The sequence below is a fragment of the Falco rusticolus genome, chromosome 1, assembly GCF_015220075.1.
Source record: "Falco rusticolus isolate bFalRus1 chromosome 1, bFalRus1.pri, whole genome shotgun sequence".
Lineage (NCBI taxonomy): Eukaryota > Metazoa > Chordata > Aves > Falconiformes > Falconidae > Falco > Falco rusticolus.
In genome coordinates this window covers 79,234,721-79,260,017 of record NC_051187.1, presented here as the reverse complement: position 1 = coordinate 79,260,017, position 25,297 = coordinate 79,234,721, and the positions used below count along the sequence as shown (strand labels likewise).

The window sequence follows — 25,297 nt, the reverse complement described above, 5'->3', positions numbered from 1 at the left end:
GTATGTTCAGGGAGCTTAAAACGAACCTTGAAATGGCAAAAGATGTAACGTTTCCTGACTGACTCACAGAAGATACTCTGCCTATAAATGCTAGTTCACACTTTCTGTGGGAGGTTGTGCCAACCTGTATCAGTTAAGACATGGATTTGTGATTTTTACAAAAGCTTGACTTGCTAGAAAGGGTGAGGAAGGCTTTGCGTTGTTGTAAGTTATAGTCATTGGTCCTCTCCAAGTTCCATGCCTGTTTCCCTCTGTTCCTGTCTCCCCTCCCAAATGACCCAGCTCTGAGAAATGGAAGGGAAAAATCTTCCCTAAACCTGTTTTGGTTCTTTTTCTGATTCTGAAGGAAAATACTCGAGTTGTGCTTCAGAATACCAGTAGTTCCCAGTATTACAGAAGCAAATAACTTTCTTCGTTGATGTAAGAAGGGGAGCTGAGAAGAAAACAGAAAGCTGGTCCTGCATGTGAGGAATTCTATTTCAAAAGCCTTCCCAAACACCGGGGTGGAAAGTGCTGTCGTTTTTGCAGCAACTGAGGAGTTTTGTCATTGGCTTTACTGGTTTGAACTACTTCTGGTTTTGTGGAAAGGTAGAAGCATGAGAAACTTTAAATGTTAATGGTATGTGCTGATACATCCTTGATCCTACAGAATCTTTAAGCATCAGGTCTCTTTTGCATATGTGTTCAGGTGTACTGGGAGGTTCAAATGTATGTTAAGAAACTTAGGTGTTTAGGAAAGTTCTGGGAACTTTCTGAGAACATTACTGTAGTACAATTGCTGAAGCTTTTAATGAATTTTTTTAGACTCATAACATCTGAAACACTAGTCTTACTCTGAAACTGTTGATCTTTTTCTTTTTGGAAAAACTGAAGGAAAAATGTAATGGATTTTTCAGCCTTACCACAACTAAGGCCAATTCTGGGGTCTTGCTGCCCCAGGGAGATGGGACAGGCTGTACTTATGATGTGGAAAAGGATGAAATACTATTTCGGACCAAGATGAGATAGAGGGTTAGCTGGTTTTTCCAAGGTATTAGTTGATCTAGTGAAAGATACAGTCTTTCTACAAATCCTTGCCCTGAAATAACAAGCACATCAAAGATGACATCAGACCTTAGTCTAGTGTTTAAGTTCCATTTCTGCAGGATGTATTACCTTCCAGCCCCTCTGCTGTGTCTCTTTGTGAAGTCTTGTTGTATTTGGGCTGCGATGCAGAGCCAGCATTAAGTATGCATTGTGTTTTCTTCAGTTTTACTTGATTTTTATTCCTTTCCCAGATGACTTTGGCTGGCATTCCTCTTATCACTATGAGACAAAGTACTATTTGTTTTCTTGCCTTTTGTTTTGTCCCCCAGCCCCTTTTATATAATTTTGTCAGCCCTCAAGTGTTTTCCTTTGTAGCAGAAGACACAGCTCTGCAGCAGGTGTGTCTCAGTTTCGGGTATATGGTACCTCTGCTTACAAAGTCAGAGCACCCAGCTGCAGCCAGAGAGACCTCCCCTTAGCAGGGAGGCGGCTGTAGCGGTGTGTGTGCAGTGTCCTGTCCTTGCTCTGCTCCCACAGCCACCCTCCACCTGTGCAGAGAAGCTGAAAGTGAAGCCAGAAGTGCAGTTCTCGCCAGTGCTGCCAAAGACAGGATTGCTTTCTTGGTGTTTCTCCCACATCAGCCCTTCCACTCATCACCTTGTCCATAAATTTAGTGCCCTTCTATGCTGTCCTTTTTTGCAGCAGTGCCGGGCACTCCTTTAGCAACACCAGACTGGACAAGTCAGGGTTACTGGGAAGCTCTGAAGCTGGCCTGAGTTCTGCTGTTACAGACCTGGCTGCATCCTGCTGCATGCTGATGTATTTCACCCCCGGCACAGGTGGTAAAACCCCATTGCTGCTCTGCTGGTGGCTCCAGCAGCCTCCTGCCCTGTGCCTTCCCCACCCGTTGCAGGCACTGAGCAGTCCCTGGCAGAGGAGGCTTTTTGGAGTCACACTTGGGTGTTAAGTCACTCCAGTCTCAGCTGTTTCAAAGGAACCGTAGGTGCTTTAACCACTCCCAGTCTCTGTTGTTAAGACTAGGGCTGCCTTGCTGCTGTGAGGCTGAGATCTAGAAAGTCATCTGGTGAATTGGATCGAGGCGTTAAAAATCCAGGAACTGTGTTCAGTGGGATCAGGCATTTTTTGTTACCAGATAGGGGGGTGGCACAGGGAGTGTACTCCCACCCCCCCACCCCCAAGTTTTGCATTAGCCGCTGGTGCTGATGAAAGCCCAGCCCAGCTTAAATAGGTTGATGTGACTCCATTACCACTGTGTCAGGGAACAGGAAGGTAGAAACGGATAGATGCTATCACTGAGTCTGACCCTAATGAAATAAGTGCCACTATGTTAGTCATTGCTAAGGTGGTGGCGGGTAGTGGAAAGGCTTGTACAGGAGCCAAGAAAAAAGTAACAAAAGGTTAAGCCTGGAAGGGCGGAGAAGGGAAGAGTTGGGCAAAAAGAGGAACTGAGGAGCTGGCAAAAGGGATTCAACTTCTTGTAAACATGCAGTTTTGTGAAAACATGGCTAGGATCTGCATAGTAGAAGGTTTTTGGAGGCTGGAAGAACAAAATCTCTTGTCTTTTATAACTTTTCTACTCCTGACTAGTGCAACAATGATGCAGAATTTTTGTCTGTATTTCACGTCCTTGGATTGGGGGAAGCATCCAGATGATGCACCTCCCAGACATGCACTTGGCAGAACATGGCACCAAGTCATTTCCAAATTGCAGTATTTGGAGAATCAGTGAAAACAGGGTGGGATGTTTGAAAGAATTGACAGTACCATGCCTGGAGGTACTTAGGAGGTTTTGAAAAGCTGTTTTGGTTTTTAGAGAAAGCTAAATTAGCAGAACCAAATCTTCTATTGAAACTTAACCTCAGTTGATTCTTCCAGGGGAAATGTAGAAAGAAAGACTGCCTATGAACCAGAAGGCCGAGGTGAAGAGTGGGCTTATCTGTAGGTCAGAAGAGCCAGGTTCAGGTCGTCTTCTAGATAGTCTGTCTTAAGCCCCTGTCGGTATTTGCATACGTAGTGGAAAAACTTCATCAGGACAGAAGGAAGAGGCATCCCTGAACAACCTGTTGCTTAGAGCACTGCTCTGCAGCCGGAGAAGTTCCTGCCCTACCACCAGATGTAGGTGCACACATGTACGTGATTTAATCAAAAATACACTCTTCCGCTGTATGCCTACATGGATTTTGGAGATTCTTTGCAGGCAGTGTAGTGAGCAGCTGTGGGAGGCGGTGCACAGCGTTGTTTCTCTTCAGTTTGTTGCAGAAGTACTGCATAATGTGTGTCATGTTTGAAAAGGGTAGATGGCAGGAGGCAGCTGCTAGTTTATGTGGTCCTTGGAGTCAACTTAAGTGCTGTGGAGGAAGGGTGAGAGGGATTGCTCCATCCCCGGGAGTGCTCTGCTGGGCCTCGACATGCTCCCACAGAGCAGGGTAGGGCTAGCAGAGAGCTGCAGCAGGCTCTGCAGGCTGCAAGGGCTCCTTGTAGGAGAGAAGTACGTAAGCACAGTGGCAGAAAAAGGGGGTAACTTTTTGTAGCGACCAAGTGGACACTGCATGGAGTTTTTCCGATCAGGGAAACTAATGGAACTCGCTGTACTGGAAAGACTAGGAGGCAGGCTGTGTGGTTTCCTTGCCTCTTGCAAGTATGTAGCTGGACTTCTCTCAATCTTCCGCGCTGTTGTCATTTTATAATCCTTTAAGTCCTCTGGCCTTTTGTCCAATTCCACCCACCATGCTTTTCTTGATGTACAGTTTTCAAAGCATGGTATAGTACTTCAGCTGTGCTTTATAAACACCATATGGAGCAGAGGGCTCTCTTCGCATCCAGCTGACAGCTGTCCTGTTTATTCTCTGCACTTTGCTGTCTGGCTTATTTGCAGAAACCTGTGACTCAATCCAGCCTCTGAACCTTTTTGAGGAATTGCCTCATTAGTGATTTCTCATCGTGTATTTGTGCAATTCATTGTCCTCAAACTATGTGTTTGTCCTTGCTGAATTGCCAGCATTTCCCAAACCACCTCCCCAGTTTGCCAAAGCCATTCTAATTCCTTTCACCAATGCACTGGCACCTTCTTTTCATTTGAGATCTGCACGTGTATAATATATAAATAAATATAATAATGTAACACATAAATATAAAATAGACCTTTTCTGTCCCATGCAATAGTGAAAATATCTGATTGTTACATCCAGGACCCATCTTTGAGGAGCCTTGCTGATATATTCTCCCGGACTGATTTTTGCACCCCTTGAGGTAATGTTTTTTAGTTTGCTTATTGAAACATCGTGTGAAAATGACACTCTGTCAGTAGCTCTCACGATATCTACTGTTTTTCTTCTGTCTACAAGAGCTGTTACCCTGAAAAAGGAGGAAATGGTTTGACCATGAGTAGCAGCCAACATGGATTTGTCAAGAATAAATCACCTCCCTGCTGTCAGGTAGGCACTTAAAAATCACCTGCTTGTTCCTTTTGGTGGGACATTGAAGTTAGTTTGTTTTCATTTTAAAGATGTTTGTTCTTTCCAGGCTTCTGAAGTTTCATCCATGACTTCCCAAACAATATTGAGTATCTTAGGGAATTCAAAAAGTTCAACCAATTTTTTTTATTATAAACTTTGCGATGATTAGCATCAACGCAGTCACTTTGGAAAAAACTACCATGTCCAACAGATCCCTAGTATGAGGTCATGCTCCCTTGTTATCACTTGTGTGTGTTGTGTTAACCGCTCTGTTACAGCTGACTTCTGGAAGGACGGCAGGAACCGTGCACTTCTTTTATCAGATTCCTCCAGTCCTTTTCTCTTAGTCAGAGTCCAACTCCTTCCTTTGTCAGTCTCTTTTAGTTTAATGTCAGGGTCCTAAATGTGGTATGCACGCAAGTGAGGTTCAGGACTCGCTGAAGTTCAGTGTAATTATATATAGGTTCACTGTCATATTAAGATCAGAAAATTGATAACATCAGTAGTGAGTAATGCCCTTCTTCTCTTCGCTGTAAGTCCCAGCGGTTCAGTTCCTGGCTTAGAAAACAGCAGAAGTGTGTTGTGCTTGGTCTTGCTCTAGTTCTTCAGTAGATGTAGTTCAGCATCTCGGGGCCACTTCATGCAGCCGAGGAAAGTGCAGAGGTTGCAGGTCGCATTTGTGGTGCACCCACAAACTCATGGGAGAGTTTCCAAAATGACTGCTTGGTTTTAGCCAATGCCACTGTTACCTCACCTTCATGAGCAATGGAGCCACATCAGCATCGTAATACAGAGGAGGGAATACTGCAGGCACTGACAATAAGCGTGAGGGATTTTTACATTATCGCCCACTAGTTTGCACATGATCTGGTGTGATTCATCATCTTCACAAAATGTGAGAGCAGCTGCAAAGAGAGTGATTTAGAAATCTCATCCAGTTGAGCCATGAGGAAATCAGACATAACAAAAAGGCGGAAACAGTCGCTGTATCCCAGGCTTACCGTAAAACTCTCACAAGTTGCAAAAAGCTACAAATGTCATGGACCGTGAAGTCAAGGAAGAAGGGATAGCTCTGAACAATATCCAGCCAGGAGAGGAAGGTGTCTAATGTATGTATAGCAAAACCATACTGTCAGGATTTTAACATGCTGTGATTTAGGGGACCTAGTTATAAAATAGGTACCTGCATTAGACCTCCCAGGTTCTCAAGGCACTCTTGCTTTCTACCAGTCTGTTAGCTGAGTTTTCAAAACAAGCCTGTGCGTTAGAATTGAGGAATTTCTAGTCTGCAAAAAACCAGTAGATTTCTTTCCTTCCTCTTCACTCTCCCTTCCTGCCAACAATGGACTGTGTAGTCTTATAAACACTTCAAAAGTGTTTGTTTTAGAAGCCATGCCAAATACACCATTTTTCTGAATATCCAGCACTGGTTCCTGAGACAAGTGACTTTTTCTAGTGTTTTAGCTGAGGTTTTAGGTGTCTCCTCTGTATCTCTGTAGGGTATTTATTTACCTGTAGATCTTGAATACTTTGAATGTGACAGTTAATAAATAAATATATAAAATCTATTTCAGGATTGGGGTTGGTGGGGGCGGGGCAGGAGAAAGGGGAGAATTAGGTCTATTTTTTTTAACAGTAATTATTCATCAAATTCAACGAGCGGGTGGGTTGTTTGGCTGGTTTGGGTTGTTGTTGTTTTTTTTTTTTGCTTGACTGGTGTCAAATAGCTCAATCTAAGGTCGCTCTGGTAGTCCTGGTAAGCACATTGAATGTGAGCATCAGGCTGGCCCTGGAACTAAAGGTGGCTGTCCTTAGGCAGAGCACTACCAGCAGGTCGAGAGAGGTGATCCTTCCCCTCTGCTCAGCACTGGTGAGACACATCTGGAGCAGTGAGTCTGGTTCTGGGCTCCCTAGTATGAGAGAGACGTGGACATACTGGAGAGATTCCAGCGAAGGGCCACAAGGGTGATTGAGTCCTTGGGGTATCTGCTGAACAAGGAGAGGTGGGAGCTGGGACTGTCCAGCCTGGAGAAGAGGAAGCTCAGCAGGGTCTAAATACCTGATGTGGGGACAGTACAGAAGATGGATCCAAGACTTTTCTCATTGATACCCAGTGACAGGACAAGAGGCTGTGGGCACAAGCTGAAATACATGAAATTCCATTTAAATATAAGCAAAAACTTTTCTACTGTGAGGGTGATTGAAACCAGGAGCAGGTTGCATAGGGAGGTTGTGGACTCTTCATCCTTGGAGGTGGTCAAGACCTGACTGGCCACAGCCCCAGACAGCCTGCTCTAGCTGCCCCTGCTTTCAGCAGGCGGGAGTTGAACTGAATGATCTTCCGACCTTCCTCTCCTCAAGCTCAACTGTTCAGTGATTTTTGTAAACTTGCCATTGATTGTGATAGTCATAAATCTGATCGTGGTGAATAATTCATGCCTAGACCTGCTGTCTTCATTCAGAAGTTCCAGTAAGTTTCTTTCTGTGTTTCCTTTAGGTACTGGCTCTGTGCCAGTGTCCTTTTCTGTGTAGTTTAATCCCTACCAGTACTCTTGCATGCATACACAATTTTCCATTATGGCTTTAATGGATGATTAAAAGCTATTCTGCTGTTTATTTCCTAAGAATCCTTTCCTTCGTGATCAGTCTTGGCTTCAAATCAGTAAGCTTATATAGCCTTTTGATGTGTTTATATTATTCTCTTCCATATTTGAGAGTGGAAATCCCAAACTCCAGACACACAAACATAGGTTGCCATTTTCGGAACCTGTAGGCCACAGCTCTTGCTTCAAAGACATTTTGGCTTTCCTAATGTGAAGGATCCTGCACTGCTTACACCGGTGTCTGAGTTTTTTACATGCATCGGCTGCCAGCCTCTTGTGTAGGTCAGAGTCATCTGGACTCATAAGTAATTGCATCAGTAACTGGAGTAATTGCGCCAGTATAAACAACTGTGCAGCTACAGGTTGTACTGGTTTGGTGCACTGAAAGGCTGTCGCAGGTTGCGTTGCTACCACGAATGCTCTCTGAACTCCTTAGTGGCTGAACTTTCACTGTTCAAACCATGCCTGTTTGGAAACAGGCGTTAATGATGTGTTGATGTGCTGAGTAGGGCAGGTTTTGATCCGCAGCCTGTTCATGGGCATCAAATAATGGGATGGGGTTGGCTGTACTGGGCACTTGCTGGTTGTTCTATAGCTGGGAATGTTAGTCAGTATAGCTTTTGAAGGTGACTGAGTTTTTTTTTCTTTTTTCTTTTAACGCACTTGAAAAGTTGCATGATCATTGTAATTATTTAAGTACATAACCCCCAAACAGGGGCATGGTCTTAAACTGCAGCGGTGTGTCAGGCCTCAGAGTTAGCCTCTTCAAACCAGGCATGTCAAATCAGTGACTGCCTAAAAGTGCAAGTGGATGCGATTTTCTGGTCCTTGCAAAAACCAAGACATCTTGGGTAGAGAACCAGGCCTGCCTGCTTGCTTATTCTTTGTCAGGCACCAGGAGGAAAATAATGTGGAAGACACTGGAAAGAGGAGCCCTGGTGGAGCCTGTGACCATACACAGTGGCTGTACAGGAGACCTGAAGCTGAGATTTTTGGCGTACTCAGCCCAGAGCTTTCTCCATGAAATCACAGGGTTGTCTCATTGAAATGATGTCAAAACAGTTGTACTGCTTGCACAAAGCTTGTTCTGGTTTGTGTTAGTACCATCTCTAGAAGAACAGCAGGGATGCCCCTGTGTTGTGCACAGTGCCATAAAACACAGCGCTGAAATGAGTCACAGCTTTGTTTTCCTCAAGTTGAAAGCTGCATAGAGGAGACTTTTAAAGTCCAGTCAGACATTAGCCTTATAACTGTATTAACACCAGCTTGTAGACAGAGTGATCAAAGACACAAGCCCAGCTTCTCGCTTACAGACTTGGGAGTCCTTTTCTGTTGTTGGGGACATTGTGTGTCCCTCTGGTTAAGGTGGCAACCAAGGAGATCAATTTTGTGGAAATCTGTTACAAGTTATAATCTGTTCTCACTATTTGTTTTTCAATATTGCAGCAAAACAGAAATATTTGAATGTGTGTATAGTGTAGGCATCCTTCTGGGGCTTGACTCAAAGTCGTTCAGTTGCTCAGACCCTAAAACAGGTCCAGGTATAAATTTTGGTGACTGCAGGATCTGGGTTGTTTAGAGCTGCTGGGAATGCAAAGGCACAAGCTGACTGCTGGCAATCTTAAAAGGTAGCACTTGCCTTTCTAGGCTGTGAGAGTGGCTTTTACTGCTCGAGTATTTCCCAACCTAGTTACTGCCCAGTGTGTGTAGCAACCGACATTAATGCACGCAAGAGAGTGCAGCAGAGGCAGGGGGGAGAGTGTCCTCATACTGTTTGCAACACTGCACGTTAAGTTCCTTAGCTGTGCTAAGAGGAAGTGGTTATTCAGTTTAGCTGCCATTTCAGGAAGGATAAAGCTCTAGTAAACTTTCCCTGAGAGAGTCACCTGGAAACCACAGAGGTAAAAATTAGCATTTGCCCACTGCCTGTCGAAGGAGCTGGTGCTAGTGGGAAACAGGACAGGGTGAGCACAAGCCCTGACTTGAGGAGAAAGGCAAGACCAGTGCAGTCCCCACTGCACAGGAGTTACACTGGTCAGCACACGCTGGTTTTTGCCCCCAATGGCTGTTGTTAGGAGTTGAAGATCTTTGACATTTTGTAGGAGGGGGTGAGGTGCCGTGAGACAGGTGTGTGTAGGTGCCACAAAACAAAGCCTCAAAACGGTTCACAAAATAAGCTGTCACCCGTTCTTTGGGTGATGGTGGCAAGGTGGTTGTGCTCGTCAACTTTTTCCACTGCATGTTGTGCCTCCCCAGGAGCTGTCGCTGCACAGAGAGTTCAGGGGATTCCACATCTGGTTATCAAAGGATGGATCTTATGTAGGAGGGGAAAGCCTGCCTGCACCCCACACTGGCTCCTGGTCTCGGCCACAGAGATTCATGTAAAAAGATGACTTATTGCACATAACTATCTCTAAAACACTCTGGTCTAGTCTCCCTTGTTGCATCAGTGTCTCTTTCAAACAATTTCTGCCTTATTCCCCTTTCCAGACCCTCTCTGCTTGGCGGTGAGCGCTGCAGAGCCATCCCTTCTGTGAACTCCTGACTTGCATATAACACAAGCCTTTTGGGCTGTCAGAGACCTCCCATCAGTCCCAGCACACCACTGGGCACGATCTGTGTCCTGTATGTTTTGGAGTATCTCTCTTGCAAGAAGACTGGCCCTGAAAAGGTGTAAAACCTCGCAGGTGCTGCAGGGGAAAGTGTTGATGTTACCTCTGGAGCTGAAATGCCTTCTGATGACTGCTTGTCTCTGTAACACAAGAGATAATTGAAGAAGCAAGGGCAATTGTGTGGTGCTTTTAGGGCCAAGCTGTGTGTCTTGGTGATCAGAGGCACTTGACTGGAGTGGCTGGTGTCACGGGCTCTGGGTTCTGCTCCAAGAACTGTTGTTGTTTGAGTGTGATTGGAATAGGGCAAAAGTGGGATCCGATGATCAGCGAGTGGACTGCTCAGGGGAGAGAGAGAGGGCCAGGCCTCCTCAATCCTGTTAAAAGAGATTACTTGTGGTTTTAAAGCGATTTTAGTGTCATAGAAGAGCTGTCAAAATTCTGTTTGTTTGGGTTTGGGTTTTGTTTTTTTAAAAAAAAAAAAAAAAGGTGCAAGCTTGGAGGCAGACAGAGCTTATTTTGCAGCATTCACCCTCTAATAAAGGCTAAAATACCTTCTTGTATACGCACTTCTTCTTGTGCCAAAACCTGCATGTGTGTGGCTATTGCCTGCTACACGTGTTTCAAATTCCCTACAAACCACACCATTCCTTGAGCACTCCCTTGTGATGAGGTGTTACCTTCATCTATTGTCTCTTCAGCTTCCCTTTAGGGCGCTACTTTTCATGGCTAATTTGAGGCTTGACCTTGCAATTACTGGTACCATGAGCTTCAGCTTTCTGTTTAAAAGCTGCTCTCAGGACGTAGCTGTATAGAGATGAGGTTAGTCTGGATTTCGCTTGCTCTTCCTGCAGAATGTTCTGTAGGATCTTCTCTTGCTCTGGTTTCGCATCTCTTCTTCTCTTAACACATTTAGCCAGGGAAGAGCATCCTGGACAAATGAGTACTGGTAAATGGGAGGCTGTTGTTTTAAGAGCAATTAAGAGCATTAGAGTAGATCAGTATGGACCTTATTAATGAATTTTGTAATTACAGTATATCTTTCCACTCCTGCCATTGATAAAGGTAAGTTGTAATAACATTTAAACCTCATACTCTCTCCAGGCAGTTGCATTTGGTGTGATGCCCCTCCTCTGCGTCGTGCAGCACTGAAGCACAGACACACTTCCTGCACGTTTCTGCTTCATTTCTGGTGTGACTGGGGATGCATCCCTCATCCTAAGAATCATCTCACATACATTCACAGTTGCCATCTCTTTGGTCCTTAACTACAGGTACAACTTGTCCCTCCCAGGTCAAGGTTTGCTGGCCTCATAGCAGAGGAGATGTGTTGTTGGAGAGCTGTCACTGGGAAGGAGACCTTCCCCACTGCTGTGCCCAGGTAGGCCTGCACAGATATACCCTAACGTGGGGGAAGATGCCCCCCTTAAAACCACTTCCTTTCTTGTGCCCACCACATGTGTGTGTAACAGGTGCTGTTTCAGTGCATCATTTAACTGCCTGGAAAACAGGGTGTGTTTCAGGGGCCAGGCCACGCAAGGAGGGGTCTGGAAGATGCAGGCTGCTGGTGCTCACCTTGCCTCGCTCTGCTGCTGTTGCTTTTCTGGCTCTTTGCTTTGACTGTCCCGTTGTGCCATGCGGGTGGCAGAGGTGGGCTTTTGCAAACTGCTTGAACAAGTCTCAGATGCCATTAAGAGATAGGAACTGCTCTAGCTGTTACTTTCTAGGGACCCTAAACCTGTTCTCTTAGGGGCTTGTTCAGTGGCTCTGGCAGTGCAGAGTGGTCAGTGCTGAAGGAGCAGTTCATAAAATGTACCCGGTAGGTGTATCTCATGTGTGACATGTTCCTGCTGGTAAGGACCAACCTCTGCTCAAGGTTAGGGTTCAGGTTAGGAGTGGGTTTGGTGGTGGGCAAAGAGGCTGCTTATCACAGCAGCCAGGATCAAAGGAAGATCCATTTCCCTCCGGAGATGTCTGGTTCCCATCTGCTGGCTGTCATTGGAAGTGGTAAGTGGGAAAGCTCTGCCCTTCCAGCTGGCAGGGGTAAGAACGGGTCTTGCAGAAGGTGGAGCAGAAGGTGCTCAGTGCTGAGGTCAGAAGAGGAGCTGAGACCCACTAAATTAGATCTGCATCACCGAGGGCAAGTTCAGATGGTGGAAAGGAGGAGTAGGATGCTCTTTCAGACTCTGTTCAGCTGTTGTGTGCATGAGTCACTTCACATCCCACCAAGTCCCCCTTAATCAGCGATGTTCTTCCTCAAATGGCTGTGGACCTTCGCATGTCTCTCTGGATGCCTGAGCTTTCTTGAGATGTGGTGGTGATGGTCAGAATGAGGGGCTCATTCCTCTGTGGGTGTCTGAGCTCCTTTGTGGCTTTCGCTCCTCGAAGGAGCTGAAATCGCTTAGTTGAAGGAGATCTGACCTCCTCTCACCTCCTTCACTGCATGTTCCGAGAGGGATGGAGATCCTACCCTGCAGCGCGGTCCGAGATCTGCTTCCGGCTTTGCACCAGACAGGAAAAACCCAGGGCTTTGCGAGTGGGTCTGGTCACAGTTGGGGCTGCTCCCAGAGCAGGTATGTGTGCCTGTGGCTCTGCTCCCAGCCTGGGGCCCAGGTGGCGGGTGCAGGTGGCTGGCTCGGGTGAACTGCAGCTGGCCTAGCCCAGGGAGAGCTGTGGGGGCACAGCTGGAGGGAGACCACAGGTTGACACCTTGCCCTCTGGGCCAGCAAGGCACTGTTTCCCTTGGCGTGGGCTTCTCAGCAGAGAAGGCACCCCTGGGCATCGCCCAAGTCCGGACTGCTGTGGAGCAGGACAGGGAGCTGTGACACCCGCTGTCCTGTTCGGCCATGCCATTTTGGGCTGTGCGGGGCAGGTTTGGGATGGGGAAGTCTGGCTGCAGCAGGGACCCAGAAGCTCAGCAAGGCATGGAGTGTGCTAGTGCTGTCCGAAAAGCCAGTAGGGCAGATACCAGGCTTGCCTGGTAACGTGTGCGTCCCTCTTGTAAAAACTGCTGCGATATTTGTGTGTGACCAAGAAGGTGCTATTGGTGATTAAAAACAAACAAACAGTTGTTGTATGAAGACAGCTTTGACAAAGAGATTGGGTGAGTGCAGGAGCGGGGAGGAGGAGGGAAAGAAGGTAGCAGCTGTGACAGGGAGGGGGTGGAGGTGAATCAGCAAGCGCTGCAGAACTGGGCCCCACTACTTTTTCCTCCCTCCCACTCCTTGAGAAATTAAGAGTGTGAGAGCCTTGGGCAAGGTGAGTTCATGTGACATGGAGAAGGTGGGCATCCGCACAAGCAGCCAGATCTGCCCCACTCATGGGTACTCGGCCCATCTGTCAACCAAGTTTCCAGAAAGCATGCTGGAGGGCTGGCCTGGGGAAGGATGGTGAGGGAACAAGTGTGGTTAAGCCAAGTACATGCTTCAAATAGGTTGTTTTGGTGCCTTCTAGAAATAAGCTGTCTCATAACCCACCATCTGTTTCAGTGCTGTCTGCAGCAGAGCTCTGTGTGCTGTGAAAATATCTCAAGCTCCTGAGGGATGCTGTCGGCCATTATCAACACCATACATCCAGCACATGTTGTGAAGAGTTCCTGCACCAACAGCTTCTTACCAGTAAATGTAAAAAGAGGAGGGAAAAGTGGATGTACTACAGAGAAAGGGGAAGAACACACTGAGCAGCAGTGGGAGTGGAGACACAGAAGTGCTGTGCCAGTTGGGATGGTTGGTGCCTTTCAGGAGCCCCTGTGTAAGCAGTTTCTGCAGCACCTTGTAAATCCCCACCTCACCTTGCTGGAGTTCTGACCCCCTGGCTGGGACAGTCTGTGGCAGGGAATCTTTGGCAAGGAATGCTTCAGTGAGGGTGCTGGGCTGCCCTTTGCCCTTGGTGAGCAATTTGAGGCATCAGGTGAGATGGCAGGAGAGCTTAACCCCATACCTCATCCCTCTGCTGAGGTCCTGCTGGCTTGAACTGGTGCTTTGTAAGTATTTCTTACACTGTAGGTTTTTAGTTGAACCTCCTCAGCTGAGAGCATGGTACTAGGAAATATTACTACAGCATACTTTGAATTCACATAGACTTTGTAGAAAAAGAATTTGAGACTTCCCTTTTCTAGAATGAGAAGCACGGCTGTTCTGAGTACAACGGTGTGGCATCTTGTTTGGAATTTCCCTTGCTTTCTATATATACACATGCAGCAAAGCCACAGGAAATGGAAGTTTAAAAAAAAATACCATAGAGTATAGGTGTCTGCTTCTTGAACAAATTTTACTCTTGTAGTCAGTTTTATTATTAGTGAGCACTTAATCTTGAGGTATCGTTTAAGGCTTGTTTTAAAAGATGTGATGTCCTAAATCATTGGAGGGGGAAGCAGGCGTTGCCTTAAAAGTTGCAGAAGACTTAATATGTTTTTTAGGTGCTATACTGCTTGTGCTACAGAAGACAGCATTGTTGTTGATCTCTCCCTTGGGGCTTTTAGGGTAGGGACCAACTTCTGAGACTTCTCCCAGTTGTATTTTCTGAGATTTAATGAGTCAGTCTTGTCTACAACTGCTGTCGTGATTGTGTGCTAAGGGCGTGCTTCTGCATGGCAACCAGCATAGTTATTGGTAAACAGCATTTACTTTAAAATCCCCCCCAAAATACATTATAATTAGGTTCAGGAGTAGTGAAAACCCACTTGCCAGCAGTTGGAGGATATGTGGTCTGAAAACCTAACTGTTGGTGAGACAGCTGCTCGGGAGCTCTGAGCTTTTCCTGGGTCTGAACCCGGCTCATTTGGAAAGCAAAACTGAGGGAAGGTAATGAGGGAAAAATTTTAGGAGAAGGATGGACTAATCATGAAGGTAATTGGATAGATACATCTTGGCAGCTCTTTATACGCTAGGAAACACTCCTACAAGTCCCAGAAGAGACAGTTACCCTGCCTCCTCCCAGCCTCCCTGGACCTACAGAGGTACCGCTGTCTGTCTTCCACTGTTGGTGTGCCTCTCCAGTACGGGCATTGCTCGCCAGTAACGAGAGATTTACAGAAGCCTAAACAGGCATTAACTTTGCCTGAAAACAGGGTTTGTTTATCTTGGATGCCTTTTATTACCAATACAGCAAATAAGGAACCGAGTCCCATATGGTCCTGAAGTTTTTCTGTATGGTTTCGAGTCTCTTGTGTGAGGACTTGTTTCTGCAGTTTTACACTTGGTATGTGTTACAGTGAACAACCGTAGTACAAGTGGATAATTAAAGTTTATGCTGTTGAAGGTCCTTTTCATTTTATGCAGTTACTTTCTTACTCATACGCTTTTTATTGCTTTCTTTTAGACAAGAAGCTGGGTTGCTTTTACCATTTTGACAGACAAGACAGGCACTACTTGGAGGGCCATCCAGGTGGCAGAGAATGCTGTTGTGAGGCCAGAAGGAGCTTTCCCTGATTTAAAGGATTCATGCTGGGAGCTCATGGCTGCTTTCACTTCAGTGTTGGGACAGTGGAGCCTGAGAAGTTTTATTCATTCTGGCCTGCAGCCTCAACTGTGATGTAGGTGGTGGTGGTGGTGATTGCTTGGGATGCCTTGATGCGTATGCTTTGCCTGGTGAGGAGAGGGCAAGTGAAGATTTTATGGTTTCTGAAGAGATCTACCAGTGACTGGTGTAAAAAGTCAAAGCGCTGGGTAATAGAAAGGTTGTCTTAGAAGAGACAGTTTACGCCCTATAAACTGAAACAAATATTTGCATGTAAGCCAGTGGTGGTTCTTTACAGTGTTTGTAACTGGTACCTTGGTTAAGCCAAGACAAGAAAGAAATAGGTAAAGCTTTTTATCAACAAGAAAAAAAACCCCACCAACTCTGTAGGAAATGGTAAAGTGAAATATCTCTGAAGTGAGGCATTTTTATGCTGAAAACCAGCAGCTCTGTCCTAGATTTTTGCCACAGGTGTTCAAATGCCAGCCACCATTTATTGCACAGCTTTAGGTGGTAGCTGTGATCTTTGCTTGATCTATGACTTGACCTGTTTGTGTCTGTTGACCTGCTGTGGTCCCTGTTGTAGGTATATCCATTTTCCCAGCATTGCAGTGCCCTCCTTTCCCAGGATTCATACTGATCTATACTTTGACCAGGGACTGATTCACAGGTCTTAAATCCACAAGAATAGGTACTATCACTTTCTGTGTACTGCAGATTCTTGTATCTATTTCTAATAGTTTTAGGTCAGTCTGTCCACCTATACCCACAGCGATAAACATGAGTGGAAACCTATAGCAGACTGGAGCTTCTGATATATATTAAAGCAGTGATCATCTCAATGCAATAAAAAAAAGGTACTGCCAAGATCTAACTTACAAACACAACAATAAAGTAACTGTCTTGTAATGTGAATCACTAGGAAAAAAAGTCCATATTTTGCTTTATCAGTTGCTGGCCATATAGTATTGATATAGACTAAAGCTGTCAACAAGGCTTGTCTAATGAGAACAGTCAGCAAAACTTAAGATTAGCTTATGCCACAGGAAGTTTAATCATGTTTCTCAGCCTGTATTCTGTGGGCTGCATCTGATCTCTACAACCTTAAAAGGTGATGTATAGAGTGGTCACTTAAAAAAAAACCCACACATTTCTGCATGTTTGTGCATGTTGTGGAAAAACAAGCCAGTAATCAATCACAGGTTTGTAGTTAGTTGAAGATGAGATTAGTAAGAACCACTGTACCTGCACACTGGATGCAATGGCCCAGGCATCTTTTCTGGTAATATCCCACCGAAGACAACATTAGCATAAACCATCATCTTCCTCTGGAGCTGTAAAAGTATCAAGGAAAATATCCACAGTACTCCTAATGGGTAGTACTGGGCAGGAACCAAAGCAGAAGACAGGAGCGTTATCCAGTGTGAGTTTCCATGAATTATGAAAGGCCATGGTTGTACTAGGCCTTTACTTTGTTATCCCATCCTCAAGTCCAGCTCTGACATGGTGAGAAACACCCAGAGCCAAGGCTGAAAAAACTGTGACCTTGTTGTATCTGTACACTTTATCTTCTGATACTTCTCAAAACAGTCCCCTGCTCTTTTAAGTTTTCTCCAGGGTAGATAGGACAAGAAGAAGAAATCTAAACTAGCACTGGTGTAGTCATAGATGTGTGGCAGGGCAGGGTGTTCAAGGTGTTCCTGTGCATCTGAAAGGCCGTTCTTTCTCTTGTAAATCAGGAGTGATTTTTCATGATATTTGAAAATAGTCTGAGACACTAGTTATTGCTGAAGTAATAGCTCCTATCTGAAACAACAACATTTAGTTTGCCCTTAGTTAAGTTACTGGGCCTATTTCACATTTCAATACCTACACTGAAAGAGATTGTTTTTGACCACTTTACTAATGTAGTAAAGCAACTGCACAATCACTTTTATTATAAAAATAATTCTTGGGTAAAATAAGAATACAATCAATAATTACACTAATACACATTTACAAACGTGTAAAATATTTACTTCTGGCACAGAAAAAATAAATATCCCTGTACATTGTTTCTGTGCAAAAAGACAAGCTAGTTTTAGTCAACAACCAGCCCTTTTATGTTTTCTTCACTTCTCCTGATTTTAGTTGAGCACAAGGATTTTCAGGCAAGATGTCTGAAAGTTCACCTTCAATAGACAAGAAAATACTTTCGCTTTTAATCCAGATAAAGCACAGTAAGACTTTTTCCTATCTTCTGCCAAAAAGCTCCTCCCCCGTTCTTCAGCCTACCTTTTTGGAAGACAGTAAGTTCAATAATTTTTTTCACAAGCCTTCAGACTGCTGTGAAGAATTAGACTCAAATATGAGTCAAGCTGCACTCTGAAGCGAACTACCACTGTAAGTTTCAGCTTAGTTTGTAGTAGAATTTGTATTATGCTTGCCTTCCTCGTAGCTGCCAAAACTAATTCTTCATAAAAGCACCTTGCTTTATCTTGAAGTCTTTCATACAGTGTAAGAGAAGGTGAAATCAAAGAAGAGGTAGATATTGTTCATCCTCCTAATTCCTAAGAGCTGTCCATTTGAATTACTCTGTTTGAGGACTGTAGGAGATATGTATAGAGCAAAGTTTTACTGTCTATAAAGTAGTGATTGACTTAAATGCCTCCCATGACATGGTCACTGACAGCATTCAGCAACATGCTTGAGGAATTCATCACTGAGTTCATCACTGAAAAACCTCATACAATGAGGGCATCTAAGTTCACCCTGTGCCCTGCCCTCAGATCCTGAGTTTCCATTGTCCGCAGGAGGAGAAGCTTGTTCAGACTGTGAAGATGTTCTTCTCATGCCTGTTTGGCCTGGGCTGTTGCCCAGTAGATGTTCAACGTTTGTCTGTACATGCATATGATTTTGGTTACCAATGTGAACTCTGAAATGACTGCTTGTGTCTCTTGAATCCTAGAAAAAGAAAGGAGAGCACTTGAAAAAGATGCACTGAAAAGTTATTCTTTAACAAAATTTTTATCATCTGTATTTGAAACACTGCTCGTTCTTATCAGAAGATTTGTAAATAAAATATGCATCAGGTTTTGCGGTTTTATTGACACAGTTGTTAAAGAAGGCTTGCAGAAAACACAGAATATAGCCAGTACGCTCTTGAAAGATGCCACTGTTCCAAGACTCATAGCTGTCCTTCTCCTCCTTCTAAGAATTCACCCTTACTATGCTGATCCAAAATATAAGAAAAACGGTCTGGAAAGGGGTATTACATGTGTATTGGGGAGCATCTCTGTAAGAACTGACTACAAAATAATGTAAGGTTTTGATAGCTGCACAGAGCTGAATTGGTTTTAGAAGTACTAATATATTTTTTTTAAAGTATATTTTAGTCCTGAATCCGGGCTGAGATGCTTTAATTGAGGAAAAAAAAAAGTAACTTGTTGCGTTCTTACCTGTCGTCTTGCTAGCTGGTGTTGCAGACATGCAACTTCTGCCTGAAGCTCTTGTATTTTACTCTGTGCTCGTTCTCTGTCAGATCTCTCAGATGTGAAATCATCTTTATAAACTAGGACCTGAAAAATAATTACTATGTTAATATTCCATAGATTAGAGCATTGGCAGGTTAGATTAGAAAGCTGAGGCAGTCCTTTGTTTTTGTAAAAACGTTGAGATTCTGGGAATAAGTAATCTTCTGTATTTTATCTGTACTTTAAAGGTATTAGTAATTTTTTTCAGATCTTTGACATCTTGCATTAAAGGCAGCAGAACTGCACGCAGTTCTTTAGTAATTTTCCTTTAAATCTGTGGTTTATCTGTATAGCCAAATGTGGCAAGATCAGCAGCAAATGTCAAAAGAATTAATTTCATTTTGTCCCCTTGGATTTCAGTTGTCTGGGGAGAAACTAAGAATTCCCACCTATAGGAAAAAGAAACTTAATGACCTGTTGCTCCAGCATTTGTATGCGTTCATTATCTCCTTCACTGGCCTTCTTCACATCTTCTAATTCTCTCCTTGTTTTTATGCATTCATTCATTTTCTCTTCCAGTAGCTTGTTTAACCGGAGTATCTCTTTGTGCATCAGGTCAGAATTCGTTTGTGTGGAAGTTACACCATGCTGCTGCTCCAGTTGTGACTTCATCTCTTTTAGCTGCAAGTGGAGTCGCTTCACATACTCATCCCTACTTGCATCGTATTTCTGCCACTTTGCATTTAAGTCTTCCACCTGAAAGATTACCCAGGAGATTCATGAAGAGCATGAAGACACAAACATCCAAGCGTTCATAGAGTGTCCATATATGCAGGACCAAAACTCGTTTAAAAGATTATATAATATGCTGGCTGAACCACTGAGTGTGGCTAAGCCACCTTACAGGGGAGCAGATTACCACGCCGTAAGCCAGGGTCTTCACAGCCAGCCAGCCTTCCCCATTCACCAGTCCATATGGACATTATTAAATAATACTGAATGGGAGGGGCTGGCAGTCACCCTGGGCCCAGTGCTGTTCTTCTGAGGTGGAATACTGATGTGTGGAAGGAACACTGAAATTCTCTTCTGCAGTGTATTTTTAACAACAAACACCCAATACATTAAAGATAATGTTGTTGTTAGCCAAGAGAATAAAGACTTACATGCCTTGTTGAAAGGACTAAGAAAATTTTGGACTCACATTAAACTGCTATTTAATTAGATTAACCAGGCTTTACCTACTTTGAGTTTACTGTAATTCAAAATACTTAATCAAATCTTACTCTTGTACAAAATGAAAGTACTCACATGAGCTACTTTTTGTTTTAACATCCTGTTTTCATCTTGTAGGTTGCAGATAAGAGCTTGAAGTGAAGTTTCATTGTCTAAAAGCTATAATTTTCAGATAAAGGAAGTGTTACTTTAACATAAAAATTGCAAATGCTGCTTAGCTATGCTGTTAAACTGTAAGTAATTTTTTTAAATTCCTCAAACTATTTGCTATTTGTGAAACAAATGTGTACATCTAGGTCTACTTATTTCTGTATAGTCTATTCACAAATACTAATAGTATAGCCTACAGCTTTTATAATAAATAAGGAAAGCAAAAATGTACTCCGGTTTTTACCACCTCAGTATTGCTTTTAAGTAGATCTGCGTGGTGTCTGTCTTACCAAATTCTCAGCCTCCTAAAGGTAACGGGATTTTACACGCATGAGGGCCTACACTGATGACAGCAGACCTTAACAGTTTACATGAACTCCTTGGAAGTTCTAGTAGAAACTACTAGTCTGGAGTGGGGGAATGCATGACAAAGACACAGATAGGCTTTCATTTTGCTTTGTTATTACTGTCAATTTTGGCCAGCACTAGGAAGAAATTACTGAGAAAAACCCTGCTTGCTAAATAATTGACTGAAATGATACCTCTTTTTTACAGTTGACATCTGCTTAAAAAAACCCCAGTGTACATGAGTAATATAGAACACTTTTGTACAAAATTCCCTAGAATCAGCTAGTAATTGCATCTGAAATTTCTCTTCTTCAACAGGGAAGTCCCCGCTGTACAAGGTTAGCTACTTATTACATATATCAAAGTCAATCAAGTTTCCTGTCTATCAATTACACGTAAAATATATAATACTAAATGCTTCCAGTCCCTTAAAAAGTCCTTTTCTCTTATCTAGTCATTTCTTACAGGTAACTCTAATGAGAATTGGTTTTGTTGGAAATGCTCCTGGGATGTTTTACAAAATAGAACCGAGCATGTATAGTTTGTCATAAAAGCATAGGTGAGTGATCATGTGAAACACAGCATTACCACTACATAGCAGTAAGAGCATGAGACAGAATTTCTCTTTTTTGTGTGTGAGAATTGGCTGTAGCATCCCACGCAATACTCTGTTCTCTGTTATTGAAGGCAGCACCACTAATGTTATTTCCTTATGGTATTCTCATAATTATCTAACGAGTCTGAACCATCATGACTTCTGGAACAAGAGAACACCACAATCTATTCTACACTACGCTGAAAAACTTCAGCTAAGTTGATGATGTGGTTTCAAAGCCACACAGCCATTAGGAAAGTACATCAAAATCCAGGTGTTTCTTTGTAACATTTTTGCCACCTTCCTATCATGAAGCAATTCTTCTAAATATCCCTGCTGCAGAGAAACATTGCCTTGCACTGGGAGGTCGGGGGAACCCCAGCGGGGGGTGGGTGGGTGGGGGGGGAAGTAGCACACACCTTGACTCATTTTTCCTTAACCAGCTTTCTGTCGGTCTGTACTACATGTGCAACACCAAATCCTGATCTAAGAAGATCACGTGCTATATCATTCTTAATATAAATACTACTTTAAATTATCTCTACTTGGTTTTGTGATTTAGATGCTTAAACAAGTAATCAGGAGATACCACCTTCAAAAGCACAGCACCATCTAGTGATTCACTGAGGCATGCTGTGGTATGAAGATACTGTCCCCTGTATATGCAGGGAAGAATTATCATGGAATTCCTGAGGTTGGAAGGGATTTCTCAGGATCCTCTCCTCCCTAAAAAAAAAAAAAGCCTCTGATGATAAGTGAGATGGCTAAAATGCAAGTGATGGACAACTGCTTCCATCCTGTATTTTTGGTACTGTGAATTACTTAGAGCCTTGCCATGGTAGCCTTTTCACCCTACATGAAATTATTTAAAGGGATATGTCTCACCATTCTCCCGTTAAAACTATCATATGCTAACTTAACACCTCAGAAACTAATAAGACTTTAAAGAGACATAGTAGCAGTAAGAATACCTGATCAGATCTTCCCATAAGTGTCTGGTCATCTGAATTCCCCTTCTCTTTTCTTTGCTTCTCTTCTAGACATTTTGCCAGATGTTGACACATTTCTGCTGTGGATGCTAATTTGCGTTGCAGTTGGTGGGTTTCATCAGTGAGTGAACGGCACAAAACATCGCTGGTGGCCTGAGCCTTTTCTCTCTCTGCCAAGCTCTTCTGAAGTCGTAAGATTTCTCTCTCCTTTTCAAATGGAGGTTGATTTATCATCTGCTGTATCTCTCCATTTTTCTCCTCTAGTTGCTGATTCAACTTCTGTACTTCCTAAACATAAGGGAGAGGGGAAGTTATTTAAAAGCAAAGTGAACTCATATGTTGAAATATATTTAAGACTGAATTCCATATTGCAGGAATTCCATATTGCCTCTACGCTCATTGCAAAGTGACTTAAAAAGTAAAATAAATCCAATTCATTTCTGTATAACCACTCAGCCTTGGAATCGACAGATCAATCCATCAAAATCAAGAACTGCTTGGACAGCTATACAAGCGCTTCCTAGTCAACAGTATGAAGAAACAAGCAGGAAAAAATCAGGAAGGTTTTTCGAAAAGATGTGCAACTAACTAAAGATGTACCTTACAGGAAACGAAGTAGCTTAAAAGGAGTAACTATGAAGGCTCAGAAATGCTTACTGGTCCTACATTCTAAATTGCCTCATAGCAGAGATTTTCCTCAAAAACAAAAACCAACAACCAAAAAAACCCCACCCAAACACAGAACTGGAAAATCATCTTATCAGAAACCAGCAAAGTGGTTTTATTGTCTGGCACTGTCACAAGGACAAAGCAGAGGGAACATACACAGCAACTTTCTCACCTAGGGAAAGGACGAGCATTAAGGACAAGCAAAGAGAAAATTAAATCCATGTGGCAGCAATGACTCTATTTTGGCCATAGCTGACTCTCCAAGGTACATGAGGGGGTCTGACGTACTCCTGCAAAACAAGTGTGGATCTCATTGCCACATGTTCTTGTTGCATTGGAAGCTCTGTGGGATCATCCAGACTGCATTAAGTTAACATCTCTGCAGGTGTTTTGAGAAGGAAGAAGTTTGCTGGCAAGCTCTGTAGTACCATACATGTGAAGTACGCCAGTCCTGACTTTTGTCAAAAGTAGCTTGTGCTTGATTATCTTCCAAAAGTAGTGGATGCTGGTAACTGCAGAGAAGTCTCTGCAGCACTGCTTTGCCAGAATCAGTGATGCCCTAGATGCCAGCGTAGACCATGAAACAGGTACAAGTTTGACTTTACCCTGCCAGCTCTTCAGAAGTGCTAATGGAGCTGTAAATCACAGGGAGCACTCTTTGCCAACATATGGGCCTTGGACTTCACAAAATGTCTTTTTTTGTTGTTATTTTTAGTGGCAATGATTTCAGTGTTTCTGATTGGGCGTGAAGTATTTATTTCTAAAAATAATAACATTAATATCTAACTTACAGAAATAGCACTTGTTCCTGTTACTGACTTTTGAATTCTTCAGCATCGTGCTAAATTTCCACTTTGCTATAGATTAAAGACATTCAGTGTCAGACTTCAAAATATATCCAGATACCCCAGGTTTGTCATCTGTCTGCAAAGTGTCTTTTGCAGAATAAGATCATCTCTCATTACAGATTTCTAAACTTGAGTTTATTTAAATGTATTTTAGGTCAGTGTCATATATGGAAATTGTTTTGTATAAGCATTAAGTCAAGAGATTACTTATGCCAAAAATACTTGTTTCAATTTTAAGTATTGACTTCTCAGTTTGGAAATTCCTTTATGTATCTAAAGAAGTGCTTTAAAATTCTTTACGTATTTCAGACTGAACATGGGTAAGGCTTAGTGACAGTAACAAAAATAGCACTTGTGGCAGATGGGAGCGGATGCAGTTTCGAGACACTTCTTTTTCTGCCATAAAAGATACCACTCTCCATTATCGATCTCCTCACAATCCAGACTTGCCAGTTATTTCTCCAAGTCTTAACGTGCTGCCTTAATGTCAGTACAAACCACCATTTTTAAGTGCACTTAAAAAAAAAAAAAACAACACAAACGGTTGAATAGCAAAAGCGGTGGCATCAGTTGTTTATCTTACAGCACAAAACTGCTGCATCAGGTCAAGAGACGGGTCTTCAGTAGGTAATAGGGAGCTTCCGCATTTCAAGATTTTTACTATTTTTCCTTCTTGTAAAAACAGTCACATGAAGATTTATAACACCACAGTAAGTTTTTGGCTGAGTATTTTATGATTTCCCTTCTTTAACTTACATGCAGGGCCCACCGGTGCTGCATACAAGTGACTGCGTCGCTTTGGGCACAGCCCAGCTGGGGACGCTCACCGCCAGCGCCAGGCCTGTCACCCGCACCCCGCACGGCGCTGCGGGGCTCGAACCCGCGGCGCTCTGCTCCGGGCCCTGCCCCGCCAGCTTGCGGCCCGGCCCGTGCGCGCCGCTCGCCCCCCGCTGCCGGCGCACCCCCCCGCCACCCCCCCCCGCCTCTCTCCGCTTCCACAGCCACCAGCGCGCGGTTCGGCGTGCAACACGGCCGCACCCTCCGGTCCGGGCACTGCCGCGCTGACCGAGCCTGCACCGCGCCTTTTCCGAGCGCGGAGCGCGGCGGCGCGGCCCCCCGGGAGCGCCGCTGCCGCCCCGCGGGGTACGCACCCTGCCGCCTGGCCGCGCTCTCTGGAGGGCACTCGCCGTGTTACCTGGTTCAGAGCCTCCATTCGTCGCGCCGAGAGTTGCTCGCTGTCCCTGAGCTGCTCGCGGGCCTGGCCCAGCTGCTCCAGCAGGCTCTCCACCAGCGAGCGGGCCGGCTCCCCGCCCGCCGCCTCCGCCTCGCCGCCCGCCGCCGTCGCCTGCCGGGCCAGGCTGCTCCGCAGCTCGCGGATCGTCGCCTCCTTGGCGGCCAGCTGCAGCTGGAGGTGCCTCAGCTGCTGAGCAGACTCGTGGTACAAGGTGCAGAGCGCGTTGTACCGAGGCACTTTATTCTTCAAGCTCCTGTTTTCCCGGTGCAGCCTCTCCAACGTCTCCTCCACCTGTTTGAAGCGGGTCACCAAGGGGTCTGTGCTGCTACCCTCGCTTACCGAGCACATGGCCGGGAAAGGTGAGCTGCGGTCCCAGTGCTGCCCCTTCTCCTTCTTCTCCAGGGCGAGCAGCAATCCAGCCAGGTGCATATAAACCCGAAGAGGAGCCAGGCAAGGCCGGGGCTGCTCTCGCTGGTGCTCCGCTCTTCCGCCTTCCCCGCCGGGGGAGGAGGCTAGCAGCGCTCCTTTAAGGGCTCGCAGGGCCCGCCCGCTGCTTTTCAGCCGCCGCCGCTTTCCTGCGGCGCCCGGTGGGCCGGGCTGGGCCGCGC

The 25,297-nt window shown here is 44.6% G+C and overlaps 2 protein-coding genes and 2 long non-coding RNA genes across 8 annotated transcripts in view; 3 read left to right on the top strand and 1 right to left on the bottom strand.

Annotated features, from left to right (window-relative positions):
* Positions 1-791: 791 nt before the first annotated feature.
* On the top strand, positions 792-16,099 carry LOC119147381. 3 transcript variants are annotated; one of them, XR_005104012.1, is made up of 4 exons: positions 792-4,296; positions 4,392-4,481; positions 6,318-12,287; positions 13,203-16,099. It is a non-coding gene; the product is annotated as an uncharacterized LOC119147381 (long non-coding RNA). The 3 variants fall into 3 exon arrangements; XR_005104013.1 differs by having other exon boundaries at positions 10,989-16,099; XR_005104011.1 differs by having other exon boundaries at positions 6,318-16,099.
* A 975-nt stretch (positions 16,100-17,074) lies between these two features.
* Positions 17,075-25,270, bottom strand: TNIP2 (TNFAIP3 interacting protein 2). 2 transcript variants are annotated; one of them, XM_037386282.1, is made up of 6 exons: positions 24,651-25,270; positions 21,921-22,226; positions 19,932-20,015; positions 19,098-19,379; positions 18,609-18,728; positions 17,075-18,114 (listed from the first exon to the last, which is right to left on the bottom strand). In XM_037386282.1, the coding sequence occupies exons 1-6, from the start codon at positions 25,116-25,118 to the stop codon at positions 17,833-17,835; spliced, it is 1,542 nt and encodes a 513-aa protein (XP_037242179.1). In that variant the 5' UTR covers positions 25,119-25,270; the 3' UTR covers positions 17,075-17,832. The 2 variants fall into 2 exon arrangements, with proteins under 2 accessions (XP_037242179.1, XP_037242190.1); XM_037386293.1 differs by having other exon boundaries at positions 17,166-18,114; positions 25,029-25,269.
* On the top strand, positions 20,009-22,089 carry LOC119147389. The gene is made up of 3 exons (XR_005104014.1): positions 20,009-20,089; positions 20,822-20,913; positions 21,990-22,089. It is a non-coding gene; the product is annotated as an uncharacterized LOC119147389 (long non-coding RNA).
* Positions 24,960-25,297, top strand: part of SH3BP2 (SH3 domain binding protein 2) — a 93,909-nt gene continuing 93,571 nt past the window's right edge. The window contains exon 1 of one of the 2 annotated variants that reach the window (XM_037386227.1): positions 24,960-25,048. The gene's annotated coding sequence lies outside the window, so the exon portion shown is untranslated. The remainder of the gene's footprint in view (positions 25,049-25,297) is intronic. The other variant, XM_037386251.1, reaches the window with a different exon arrangement.

Bases quoted from the DNA above. Each gene is read 5' to 3' on its own strand.
- TNIP2 (XM_037386282.1), bottom strand. From the start codon at position 25,118: ATGCACCTGGCTGGATTGCTGCTCGCCCTGGAGAAGAAGGAGAAGGGG. The intron at 22,227-24,650 runs GTAACACGGCGA...CCTTATGTTTAG, and splicing joins GAATGGAGGCTCTGAACCAG to GAAGTACAGAAGTTGAATCA. The intron at 18,729-19,097 runs GTCATTAAGTTT...ATTATTTTTCAG, and splicing joins TACAAATGCTGGAGCAACAG to GTCCTAGTTTATAAAGATGA.